Source organism: Anolis sagrei, chromosome 6, assembly GCF_037176765.1.
Source record: "Anolis sagrei isolate rAnoSag1 chromosome 6, rAnoSag1.mat, whole genome shotgun sequence".
NCBI lineage: Eukaryota > Metazoa > Chordata > Lepidosauria > Squamata > Dactyloidae > Anolis > Anolis sagrei.
This window is the reverse complement of record NC_090026.1, coordinates 32608900-32623159: the sequence shown is the minus strand read 5'-3', so window position 1 is coordinate 32623159 and position 14260 is coordinate 32608900. Positions and strand designations below refer to the sequence as shown.

At 41.1% G+C, this 14260-nt stretch overlaps 1 protein-coding gene across 1 annotated transcript in view; it reads left to right on the top strand.

Annotated features, from left to right (window-relative positions):
• Positions 1-14260, top strand: part of IGF2BP1 (insulin like growth factor 2 mRNA binding protein 1) — a 94204-nt gene that overhangs the window by 73899 nt on the left and 6045 nt on the right. The window contains exons 6-11 of the mRNA XM_067470000.1: positions 3482-3763; positions 4127-4261; positions 5156-5278; positions 7661-7796; positions 11806-11928; positions 12623-12739. Coding sequence (XP_067326101.1) covers positions 3482-3763; positions 4127-4261; positions 5156-5278; positions 7661-7796; positions 11806-11928; positions 12623-12739 — 916 coding nt within the window. The remainder of the gene's footprint in view (positions 1-3481; positions 3764-4126; positions 4262-5155; positions 5279-7660; positions 7797-11805; positions 11929-12622; positions 12740-14260) is intronic.

The following is a 14260-nucleotide window of genomic DNA, read 5'->3' as shown; positions in this document are numbered from 1 at the left end:
CGAAATAGGCACACAGAGCCCCCATGACCCACTCTACATCCTACTGCAGTTTGGAGGAGGATGAACCATGGATGATGGGACTTGCGGTACCATCACTCACATTCTGAGACCGCTGTTAACCTCATCCAATGACTGATCAGGACCAAACTTGGCACATAGACCTCTCATGCCCCACTTTACATTCTGGTGTGGTTTGGTCGGGGATAGACCTTGGATTATGGGACTTGCAGTACCTTTGCTCAATTCTTGAGACCACTGCAACCCTCATGCAATTACCGATAAAGACCAAACTTTGCACACTGAGTCTCCATGACACACTCTACATCCTGGTGCGGTTTGGGGGAGGATGCACCATGGACGATGGGACTTGCAATACCTGCACTCCCTTCCTGAGACCATTACAACTGCCAACAGTGATGGATCAGGATCACAATTCGCACAGAGAGCCCACATGACCCACTCTACATCCTGGTGCAGTTTGGAAAAATATGGAAATGGATGATGGGACTTGAAGTCACTTCACTCACTTCCTGAGACCACTGAGACCCTCGCCAATGACGGATCAAGACCAAACTTGGCACACAGAGTCCCCATGACCCACTCTACATCCTGGTGCACGTTTGAGGAGGACAGACCATGGATGATGGGACTTGAAGTACCTCCACTCCCTTCCCAAGACTGCTGCAACCCTCATCTAATGTCCGAACAAAACCAAACTTGGCACACAGAGCCCCCATGACCCACTCTACAACCTACTGCGGTTTGGAGTAGGGCATACCATGGATGATGGGACTTGAAGTACCTCTACTCGCTTTCCGAGACTGCTGCGACCCTCAACAATGACTGAACAACACCAAACTTGGCACATAGACCTCTCATGACCCACTTTATGCCATGGTGTGGTTTGACTGTGGATCGAGCATGGAATATGGGACTTGCAGTATCTTCGCTCAATTCCTGAGACCACTGCAACCATCATCCAATTTCCGATAAGGACCCAACTTGGCACACCGGGTCTCCATGATGCACTCTACATCCTGGTGCGGTTTGGAGGATGATGCACCATGGACGATGGGACTTGCAGTTCCTTCACTCACTTAGTGAAACTACTGAGACCCTCATCCAATGACTGATGAAGACCAAACTTGGCACACAGAACCGCCATGGCCAACTCAACATTCTGGTGAGGTTTGGGGGAGAACAGACTATGGATGATGGGATTTCAAGGACCTCCACTCACTTCCCAAGACTGCTGCAACCCTCATCTAATGACCAATCAAGACCAAACTTGGCACACAGAGCCCCCATGAGAGACTCAACATCCTGGTGCTGTTTGGAGGAGGACGGACAATGGATGATGGGACTTGCAGTACCTTCACTTACTTCCTGAAACCACAGTGACATTCATCCAAATACCAATAAAGACCAAACTTGGCACAGAGAGCCCCCATGGCCAACTCAACATTCTGGTGATGTTTGAGGGAGACTATGGATGATGGGACTTGCAGTACCTTAACTCACTTTCTGAGACTGCTGTGACCCTCATCCAATGACTGATCAAGACCAAACTTCTCCATCCTGGTGCAGTTTGGAGGACGATGGGACTCACAGTACCTTCACTAACTTCCTGAGACCACTGCGAGCCAAACACCAGCCTTGATATACATTTCCTTTCTCTCATAACCCGGGCAGCGCCGGGTCCCCAAGCTAGTAATAAATAAATAAACACCCTAGCCAATACATTCATACTGGCCTACTGTAATCAAAAAGTAACTTTTCTAAAAACTGGAGGAAAATTACAGTGAAAGGCCTGTGGCAATAGTGTCAAGGAGATATGTTCTTGTTTGTTTCTTGATTGTTTCTTGGTGTATCTACATGTTTTTCAAAATGTCAGCTGTGTCCGATGGAAACCAAACATTAATTGAACTTTGCACTAGTCTGGACTCTTGACAGTTAGTTTGGCTGGTTGTGTCATCTACTCTTATTGCAGCATTGTAATCTGTTGGTCAGGAATATATGCACCATAATGGCAAGCCTTCAATTCACACATGGATTTCAAGGGATATATCAGTTTTTGGCTGTGGGCTTCCAGTTATGTATTGGCTTTAGTTTAAGTAAAGTTAATTGAGGACATAGTACATCGACCTCAGCATTAATAAAATGCAATCAGTTGTCCTGTTTATTGATAATATTAATTTAATGTCCTTAGAATGTCTTTAGCAACCTTATGTTGAAATGAAATAGTAAAATATTTATTTTTGTTCACATTATGAAAGTAATGTGGAAGTTGAGTATTCCTTATGCAGAATTCCAAAATCCAAAATTGTCCACATGAATGGCTGAGGGAATGATTGCTTTCTGATGGTTCCATTTATGCACAAAATTATTGAAACAGCTTTTAAAATCACAATCAGTTTTAGTATATAAAATATATGTGATACATAAACAAATTTAGTTTTTAGACTTAGTCATATCTACAAGATATTTCATTATGTAGACGCAAGTATTCCAAATTCTTAAAAAATCCAAAATGTGGAACATTTCTGATCCTAGCATTTTATATAAGGAATACACAATTTGTATATATATATTTCCATTGCTCTTACAATGGACTTAAAAAATAAATAAATAAAAATAAATATACTTTTATTTTTATCCCGCCAGCATCTTCCAGAGGGACATGGGGCGGCTCACAGAACACTCAGAGTGTAACATGCAAAATACAACAAATGCAAAACAAAATATAAACAATCAACAGTCAATATAACATCACAATTTCATAGTACCTCCTGGTTAAAAACAATAAAAAACAGAGAATGCTGTAGGTAAAAACAGCAGTATTCGATCTCAAAATTGTAAAGTACTTGTCAGCGAAGGTCCTCATATGTATTGTCGAAGAATCTCAACATGGTCGAAGGCTTGTCAAAGAAGCCATGTTTTTAATTGTGTACGGGAGGTTTGGAGGGTAGGGGCCAGCCTGATCTTCCTCGGGAGGGCATTCCAAAGCCAGGGGCCCACCACCAAGAAGGCCCTCTCTTTCGTTCCTATCAACTGTACTTGAGACGAAGATGGGACCCAGAGGAGGGCCTCCCCTGAAGATCTTAAAGTTCATGAATAAAAATCATTCATATTCATTTCACTGAGTTCTTCGTCTCCCAGACAGAATGTTTTTGTTACCTTTGTGTAATTTGTAACTTATCTATGTGCAAGCTACCTTTTGTATTGAAGAGATGAATGCTGCAGCCCACACACACTTTCTTGATAAGACATCGCATTGAGCTCAGCAGTATTGGTCTGTATAACTGCATATGTAAATACTTCAATAATTTGTGGTCTCTGTGACTCACCTACATCTGTAGAAAGAGTAGATAGCCATGCTTTTGCTTACATAAGTGACTGCGCTGTAAGCCTGCACATCAGAAATAATGGGAAAGATATGTAAAGTCAACTAAGTTATTGTTCTTCTCTGCTTCCTCTTCAGAGCCATCATGAAGCTTAATGGACATCAACTGGAAAATCATGCACTGAAGGTTTCCTACATCCCTGATGAACAAACTGTGCAAGGCGCGGAGAATGGACGTCGAGGAGGTTTTGGGAACCGAGGTGCCCCCAGGCAGGGTTCTCCCGTAGCTTCAGGAGCCCCTGTGAAGCAACAGCCAGTAGACATCCCCCTCCGGCTTCTTGTTCCCACCCAATATGTGGGAGCTATTATTGGCAAAGAAGGTGCCACCATCCGCAACATAACCAAGCAGACACAGTCCAAGTAAGACCCTGCCTGTTTCCTTCTCCCCTTTCACTAGGGCCAGCTCTGCCAATAGGTTGCAGATCTTGAGGAGGATTGAAAGGCAGTGAATTGTTGAGTTTAAGCTTTGGTATTAGTGTATTTTTACTGCTAAAAATTGGGAGATGCTCTTAGGGGATTTTCTTCCTCATGTATCAACATGTGGCTAGTATTATAAAATGAATACAGCCAGAGCTAACATGTATGGAGGTGGTAGATAAGGGAACATCTGTTTGACTTGCTTCAGGCTTCTAGTCCTTTATTTTCATATTGGGATTTTGGGATTTTGGTTTCCATGTTTTGTTAACTCAGATGACTTCTGTCTCCCTTCTCTTTGCCATGCAGAATTGATGTGCACCGGAAGGAAAATGCTGGGGCAGCAGAGAAAGCAATAAGCATCCATTCGACCCCAGAGGGCTGCTCTGCTGCTTGCAAGATGATCTTGGAAATCATGCAGAAAGAGGCAAAGGATACTAAAACGTATGGCTGAGATATTATTGGTGCAAAGGGTTGATGTGGGACTTTTCAGTGTGTGTTCCAAGACTGTTTGTCTCACTTTCCTAATATGACACATTCCTAATATGCCTGGTTACAATTCACATCATTCCCAGCCAGCATAATCAATATCTGAGGGAAAGGAATATATCAGCTGTTTGCTTTGAGAGGAGTGGGATTCTCATTTGCTCTTTAAAATTATACCTTTTCCCCAAGACTCATCATTTTCATTTTATGGTCTGGTTCAGGCCTTATCACTTTGTGATCATGTAGTAACCATATAAGATTTTGATCCTGTTCTGGATCCACTCAATTGCTGACTAATCTGTTCAACCTGTTGTAACAAAGTGGGTTATTGTAGGTTTTTCAGGCTGTATGGCCATGTTCTAGAAGCATTATCTCCTGACATTTCTCCTGCACCTGTCTCAAGCATCCTCAGAGGTTGTGAGGTTTCTCACAACCTCTGAAAATGCTTGCCACAAATGCAGGCAAACATCAGGAGAGAATGCTTCTAGAACATGGCCATACAGCCCGAAATACCTACAACAACTCAATTGATTCCAGCCATGAAAGCTTTTGACAATATGTTGTAACAAACTTAAGGCTTTGAGGAGGCTAAGTGAAGGCCTGGAATAATCTCAAGGGGAAGGCAGGATAGAAGAGAACTTGAGTACCTTGCCTTTACAGATTACAATTTGCAGCATGATTAGTGACCCTGCAGATTGGAAGGTTGCGGGTGCCAGTATACCAAAAAAGGAATTTTCCAAATTCTAGTTTAGCAGAGGACTGTAGGTTTTTGGACTCATGAACGTTTTGAAAGTTTAGGATAGAAGGAAGTTACAAGCCTTTAAATTCACCTCCTCCTCCTTTTTCTCCTAGTGCTGATGAAGTGCCTTTGAAAATTCTAGCCCATAATAACTTTGTGGGACGTCTGATTGGCAAAGAGGGCCGGAACCTGAAGAAGGTGGAGCAGGACACAGAGACAAAGATCACCATCTCCTCGTAAGGATTTTTGCTTGCTTCTGTCCATCCATCTCTCTCTTCCCTCTTTTCTTATTTCATTCTCTTCTGAAATTGAGCTGACTCTTTAAAACAATTAAAACATGAGAGATGATACCCATCAGCTCCCTTATTATGTACCCTCAGATCCATGATAAGGTAAATATTTGTTTGGTTAGATCCTGCCGCATTCCACATATCCCTTATTAATAGATGAGACACCGTGCAGTCTTTGCCTGGGTTTGTGATGTACTGTGTAGTGTGCTGTAAGTGTCATGGGTCAGTTATATAAAATGAATGTTGTCTGTAAGAGTCACCTGTCATAGGAGCATCTCGACATGGTTTCTATTCCGGGCCAGGCTAGATATACTGACGCAGCCCCTTTGGACAATCATGGAAAGGCAGCAAATTGATAGTTATTTATTACTTATCATTGTACAGGTTGAGTACCCCTTCTCCAAAATATATGGGACCAGAAGTAGTTTGGATTTTGGATTTTTAATACATGCCTTTGCATAGTCTATAATGAGATAGTTTGGAGAAGTCTAAACACATAATTTATGTATGCCTCATATGTAACTTTAGACATAATCCAAATATAATTTTATACAATATTTTAAACAATTTTTGCATGATATAACATCAATATACATTGAACCGCCATAAAGCAAAAGTGTCACTATATCATGTGGGCCATTTGAGATTCTGGAGGATTTTGGAAATCCCAGTAAGGGATGCTCAATCTGTAACTTCTAATCACAAAGGGACAGAATGAGGTGCTTGTTGGGTTTTCTGTCCAAGATGCTAAAATTACTTTGGTTGGCCTTGGGGAGCTGCATGCTGAGACTTTGCAAGGAGACGTGTCATTTGTCCTGTAAGGAAGGCAAAATCTCAGCTAGTTTAAAAGAAGCTGTAATAAAACCATTGTTGAAAAAACCATCACTGGGCCCCACTCAATTAGTCAAATTTCAGCCAGTTTCTAATCTTCTCCTTTTGGGCAAAGTCATGGAATGTGTGGTGGCCTTCCATCTCCAAGTGTTCTTGGAGGAAACAGATTATCTGGATCCGTCACAGTTTGGCTTTAGACTGGGACATGGATCTCAAACAGCATTGGTCGCCTTAGTAGATGATCTCCGCCAGGAACTGGACAGGGGGAGTGTGCCCCTGTTGGTTCTGCTGGAATTCACAGCAGCCTTTGATATTGTAGACCACGGTATCCTGGGATGCTTCGCAGGAATAGGGCTTGGAGGTACTGTCTTATAGTGGCTCTGGTCCTTCTTGGAGGGTTGTTCCCAGAAGGTGTTGTTGGAGGAAGCTGGACTTGGCCACAGTAGTCCAGGCTCTTGTTACATCAAGAATAGATTACTGCAATGTACTCTACGTGGGGCTGCCTTTGAAGATTGTTTGGAAGCTTCAAATAGTCCAACAGGCAGCAGCCAGATTGCTCACCGGAGCAGTGTACAGGGAGAACACAACACCCCTGTTATGCCAGCCCCACTGGCTGCTAGTCAGTTTCTGAGCACAAAGCAAACTGCTGGCTTTAGTCCTAAACTGTTCTGGCCCAGCTTACCTGTCTGAATGTATCTTCCTCTATAAACCACCAAGGAGGTTAAGATCTTCTAGGGAGGCCTTTTTCTTGGTCCCACCTGCTTTGCAAGTGCGGTTGGTGGGGATGAAAGACAGGGCCTTCTTAGTGGTGGCTCCTCAGCTCTGGAACTGTTTCCCCAGTAAGATTAGATCAGTGCCCACCCTCCTGGCCTTCAGAAAGAAAATAAAGACATGGTTATGGAATCGAGCCTTTGGCTAGTAAAGTAATGCAGTACAAGAAATAAACATGGAATATGTGCAATCGACATTTGAAATGTCCCCGGTCTACGAGTTTGGATCATGTGATTTTAATGTTTGTATTAGATGGTTTTAATTTTAGATCTTCATGTCTAATTGTTATTTTTTCTTATATTTAATTATTTTATTGATTTTAATGGGCAGTTAAATGTTTTGTTTAGATCTAGGATTTAGTTTATACGTATGTAAGGCATTGAATTTTGTCATTATTTGTTGTAAACTGTGTTGAGTCCCTCTTGGGGAGAAAAAACTTGATTCCTCTGATCTTCCTGGTATTGATTTGCATTTTGAAGTGAAGCAGTATGAAAAGATAGCAGAAATTGTACTTAGTACTTGATGTACAATCAGTCATACAAGCTGTTTTATTTTTGTAGCAATCCAAACTGAAGATTAGGAAGAAATTGAGTACTTGATTGTACTTTGTTTTTTAGAAAAGCGGTACATAAATACAGTAAATAAATAAATAAATAATTTTGTTTCTGTGGTAGAGGAATACAAAACTGTGATGTGCTTCTCCTTCTTTTTTGTCTTGCTCCCCAGGCTGCAGGACTTGACACTGTATAACCCTGAAAGGACCATCACCGTCAAGGGCTCAATTGAGAACTGCTGCCGAGCCGAGCAAGAAATCATGAAGAAAGTGAGGGAAGCCTATGAGAATGATGTGGCAGCTATGAGTGTGAGCATATTCTTGTCCCACCTCTTCTCTCCCCTAGCAATCTGGTAAAATCATGTGATATCTCATCTTCAATAAGAACAGCCTGTCTGATCAGAGATCAATGTCTTTTCATCAAAAGACTGTAAAAACGATTAGTGGATTTATACTAATCAGGGCCTGAATTCAGTATGGCTCGGGGCCAGTGCAACATATATTTATTTTCTATAGAAGGAGCCAGTATTTGAAATCTGCTTATTTTTGTTTGGTTACTCTTGGGTTTTTTTTAGTTAAAATGTACAGATATATAAGAATTAATTACAAATTTCAAGAGTTGCTAGCCTGTTTCAGCTTAAAAAGAATGGGAGCAGGGGAGGAAAGAAAGAATGTAGCAGCATCTGTAAGACTTAGTTTATTTAAGGATGAGTTTCAGTGGAATTCAATCCACTTCTTGAGATGCCTGTCTTTTCCTAAACATAATTAAAATTCAGTGTGAAATGCTATTCAGTTCACTAAAATACCTCCACTCATTTTTAGCAATTACATAAAATCCTCCACTCTCGTGCCAGTATTAATCAATGTATATATTTATATATATATAAAGATAAAGGTTTCCCCTTCACATTAAGTCTAGTCGTGTCCAACTCTGGGGTGTGGTGCTCATCTCCATTTTAAAGCCAAAGAGCCGATGTTGTCCGTAGATGCCTCCAAGGTCATGTGGCCAACATGATTGCATGGAGCACCATTACCTTCCCGCTGGAGTGGTACCTATTGATTTACTCACATTTGCATTTTTTCATTCGTGGGATTCAGTGTGATCTCTGACTGCAGGGTAAACTATAGTTCTCACCATGGTGGGTCAGTCCCCTCAAATCCCTCCAGTAGGTTCAGTTCATCATAGGGGTTCTGTGTGCTAGGTTTGGCCCAGATCCATCATTGGTGGTGATCACAGTGTCTCTGGATGTAAGTGAACTACAATTTCCAGAAATGGTCAGTTCCCTCCAAACCCCTCCAGAATTTTTAGTTGGTCATGGTAGTTCTGTGTGCCAAGTGAGGTTCAGGGCCATCATTGGTGGGGTCCAGAGTACTCTTTGATTGCAGGTGAACTATAAATCCCAGTACCTACAATGGCTATAACTGAAGGTGAATTCTCCCCAAACCTCTTCAATATTTTTCTTAGGTCATGGGGGTTCTATGTGCCAAATGTGGTCCAGGTCCATTGTCAGTGGAGGTCACAGTGCTCTTGACTTGATGCAGGGTGAACTACAACTTCCATCATGTGGAGTCAATCCCCCAAACTCCTCCAGTATGTTTAGTTGCTGATTAGTTCTGCTCTGTTTGTTGTGCAGACAGAGTTGAAAGGGTTAAGGGAGAGGCAGTGGGCGGGATCATGCAAATGGAGAGAGTAAGAAACACTGGAATGTCTGTGTTGGGGAAAACATGTAAAATCTAGGATGAAATTGTCCTTGAATGAAAGCATTCCTTGGGTGGTGGACAGTATGGTGTTTGGGAAGGACATTAGCAGGTGTTGAGCTACATGTTCATGGTTTTTGCTATAACCTTTTAATGTTATAAAAGGTGGGAGGGCCTTGGTGGCTCATTGGCACTGTGGGTTAAGGCTGTTTGTGGAAGTGCAAACACAAAACAATCTATGCGTAATGTAAAAGTGTATTATCAAGAAGACATAAAATATTCTATTTACCAAAATCCCCAGTACAAAGCTCAATTCAGTGGTACACAGAAATCAAAAGGAGCAACCGCTCTCAAACATAACAGTTCTGGGTTTGGATAGGGATTCCACTGTGTATAGGCTTCAGGGATATATTCAATGCAAAAAGTCATATAAACCAAGTAAGTATAGAGTCATGAGGCTATATGTAAGCTGAAGGCAATAATGGAGATGAACCCACAAAAAATCAAATTATTTGGACACAAGAACTATCGCACTATTCCAAACAGATTACCCGGATCATCAAAAAGCACTGGCATCTACTTCAAGATATTCCAGGTTGTCAAAAACTACCCATTTTCGGTAATAGGCGTACTAAAAATATAAGAGACTTGTTAATCCATACAGATTTATCCACGTCTACTACTATACCTAAAAGCACTTTGAGAGGCCATTACCCCTGTGGACGCTGTAAATGTTGTCCACAATCATGGAAAACCAAGGAGGTCCACAACTACAGGAACAAAGTGGGCACCACGCTTAAACATTTTTTCCACGTGCAACAGCAGTAATTTAATTTACCTTCTAACATGTGACTGTGGTTTGTGGTATATTGGAAAAACAACCAGACCTTTGAGAATTAGAATGTCTGAACATAAATCCAGAATAAAATGTTTATCTACTGAGTCCCTCCTATATTCACACTTTACACAATACAAACATTCACCCAACTCCTTTAAATTTTGTGCTCTGGAATGCATCATTCCAAAACCCCATATGGACTTAGAAAAACTACTATCCCAAAGGGAAATGTATTGGACCTTTAAGTTGAAAACCTTTTCCCCTCAGGGACTTAATGAGTCACTTAATTTTAGCTGTTTCCTTTAAGTTTCTAATTACCCTTTATAAACCTGTGGATGAACCTACAGAAGTACTCGCAGTGTGAATGTACTACTAGCAGAGTCATTTGTTGTAAATGCTATCTGGCATGATGTGAGTATATATGTTTGTTGTATGGATTATTTTTACTTCTGTAATTTTGCTGGAGAATACTTGTTACTCTATGTTATGTTATGTTATATCTTGTTATAGATAAGAGTCTAGAGTTGCTGATTACTTCAACTCCTGAAGAAGGGGATCTCTTTCCCCGAAACAGGGTACAAAAATACCTGGGCACCCCTGTTGAATGCCATTGGGACTTTTCTTTGAAGACTTATTTTGAGAAGCAGTGCTCCATTTTTCACTGGACTTGAGCTGGATCTTTTCCATGAAGATTGTTTTGAGAGTGACGCTTCATCTCCATTATTGTCTTCAGCTTACATATAGCCTCATGACTCTATACTTACTTGGTTTATATGACTTTTTGCATTGAATATATCCCTGAAGCCTATACACAGTGGAATCCCTATCCAAACCCAGAACTGTTATGTTTGAGAGCGGTTGCTCCTTTTGATTTCTGTGTACCACTGAATTGAGCTTTGTACTGGGGATTTTGGTAAATAGAATATTTTATGTCTTCTTGATAATACACTTTTACATTACGCATAGATTGTTTTGTGTTTGTACTGATATCTTACAAGTACTCTGGGATATTGTGTAGTGTTTGTGGAAGTGGACACTTTCACTACATACACACATACTCATTTTCATTATTATTATTATTATTATTATTCACTTTTATTATTATTATTCACTTTTATTATTATTAACATGTCCAAACACATCTCCCCTGATGAACCATCTAGGACCTTAAGATCATCTGGGGAGGCCCTGCTCTCATTACCGCCTTCGTCACAAGTACTTTTGGCGGAGACAAAAGACAGAGCCTTCTCGGCGGTGGCCCCTCAGCTGGGGAACGCCCTCCCTATAGATATTAGATGGGCCACTTCCCTTTTAACATTCTGGAAAAAAGTCAAGACGTGGCTTTTTGAACAAGCGTTTCCAAATGCAGAGTAACTGACATAGGAAAATGGAACTGACAATGAGACCGGACAACGTTTTTAACAAGGCGACACTATGAATTTATATTTTATTGATATGTTTAATTTTTATTATATGTTATGTTTTTAATTATATATATGATATTGTAATCATTGAATTTTACCCTGTTAAGCACCTTGAGTCGCCTACGGGCTGAGAAAGGCGGTATACAAATACAGTATAGATAGATAGATAGATAGATAGATAGATAGATATATCCCACTCTTTCCCTCTTTGATGTAAGACCCATGTTTAATCATACTGTTAGTGTCTATGAGCCATGATAAGAAACATTCAGTTTTGATGGAAAAGCCACTGTACAAATGTAACAAAACACCTTATCATCCATATCTTCGTTTTCCTCCTCTTGTTCTTTCATTTTAGCTACAGTCACACCTGATACCTGGCCTCAACCTAGCTGCTGTTGGCCTCTTCCCTGCCTCTTCCAATGCAGTGCCACCTCCTCCAAGTAGTGTTTCTGGGGCAGCACCATACAGTTCTTTTCTGGTAGGTTTGAACCATGCTTCGTTCTGGGAGACTGTTTGTATAGGTCTGTTTACCCTCAACTATAAAAGCATGCATGACCAAAACAGTATTATTCCATTGTACCTACATAATGATATACAGCCTTCTTCCTTTCGACACCTGTTTCAGAAGAAGACTATCTATTCACAAAACACTGAAACTGCCTCCCAACCCCACTGTTTGAACATTCGAATTTGTACTTCTTCACTCCCAGTTTATTTTGTTCTCTTCCAACAGATCCCTGCCTGTAGACCAGACACAGGCAAATTTTTGCTCTACAGGTGTTTTGGACTCCAACTCTCAGAATTCCTAACAGCCTCAGGCCCTTTCCTTTTCCCCCTCAGCCACTTAAGCGGCTGAGGGGGAAAAGGAAAGGGCCTGAGGTTGTTAGGAATTGTGGGAGTTGGGAGTCCAAAACATCTGGAGAGCCAAAGTTTTCCCATGCCTGCTGTAAACTTTTGTCCTATTAATCTTCCCAACTTGTTGCTAAGCCATAAAAATTCTAGCCCAAATCACATACATTGATATTATCAAACTTACACTACACATTCTGTGACATTATGGCAATGGAGCCATTCATCAGTGGATGATGGACAAAAGCTTTTAATAAATGCCAAATTTGGGAGGTCCAGCTTGACCGATACTGACTGGCGGCCCTAAAACTTTATCTTGACAGCCTCCTGAGCAAGAAACGGTGCATGTCTTCATCCCTGCCCAGGCGGTGGGTGCGATCATCGGCAAGAAAGGGCAGCATATCAAGCAGCTTTCCAGATTTGCAAGTGCCTCTATCAAGGTGCCTAACCTTCTCTGTTTCTTTCAGGTTTTTAAAATTTTTGTGATTGATTGGCTGCTGCCAAACTTTGCGTGAAGCAGGTATTGCTGCCTAGGAATGGAAAGGGGTTTAGTTGGATTCTTCACACCTCCTTTTGAGAGGAAGTATAGAATACAAGAATTGAAACATTTGTGAAGCATAGGAGTGTTATTTGGTATCTTTTAAAATGATGTTCACAGAGTTATAGAAGTGTGCACAAAGACATTTTAACTAATGGGGAATGTGTACACTAAGTGGATTAATACAAGAATAAGGAGTAATGTATAATGTTATAGTACAGTGGTATATATAATATTAATATTGTGCCATGATAATAATATAATATATTGTATTTACTTTTTACTTGTAAGCCGCTCTGAGTCCCCTTCGTGGTGAGAAGGGCAGCATATAAATGCCGTAAATAAATAAATAAATAAATAAATAAATACATAAATACATAATACAATAAAATAGGTGCGAATTTAATCACAAGGAGAAAAAACAAGTCTTTGTAGCCCAATATGAATTGAGGACATGATGAAAACACAGGTGGAAAAAGCAACAAAATCAGGACAGAGAGGTTTTATTTTCTGTAGAAAGAAAGGTAGACACCAAATTGTGAGGGATAGTTAATCCTCCAGAAGACAGGAGCAGAATTCAAAATCATCTTAACAGATTAGAGAGATGATTGGCCAAAACTAACAAAATTAGTTTCAACAGGGACAAATGCAAGATACTCCACTTAGGCAGAAAAAATGAAGTGCAAAGATAAAAAATGGGGGACACCGGCTCGCCAGCAGTACGTGTGAAAAAGATCTTGGGGTCCTCGTGAACAGGAAGGTGAACATGAGTCAACAATATGATGCGGCAGCAAAAAAACCAGTGGGATTTTGGCCTGCATCAGTAGGAGTCTATTGTCTAGATCCAGGGAAGTCATGCTAGCCCTTTATTCTGCATTGCCCAGACCACACCTGGAATCACACTGTGTCCAATTCTGGGCACCACAGTTGAAGGGAGATGTTGAGAAGCTGGAATGTGTTCAGAGGAGGGCAATGAAAATGATAAAGGGTCTGGAGATCAAGCACTATGAGGAGTAGCTTAAATATCTGGGCATGTTTAACCTTCAGAAGAGAAGGCTGAGAGGAGACATAATAGCCATGTATAAATATGTGAGGGGAAGTCATAGGGAGGAAGGAGCAAGCTTGTTTTCTGCTGTCCTGGAGACTAGGACACAGAACAGTGGCTTCAAACTACAGGAAAGGAGATTCCACCTGAACATTAGGAAGAACTTCCTGACTGTGAGAGCTGTTCAGCAGCGGAACTCTGCCCCAGAGTGTGGTGGAGGCTCCTTCTTTGGAGGCTTTTAAACAGAGGCTGGATGGCCATCTGTCAGGGGTGCTTTGAAGCAATTTTCCTGCTTCTTGGCAGAGAATTGGACTGGATGGCCCACAGGGTCTCTTCCATATCTATGATTCTATGAAATAAAACAGTAGTCGTTACATT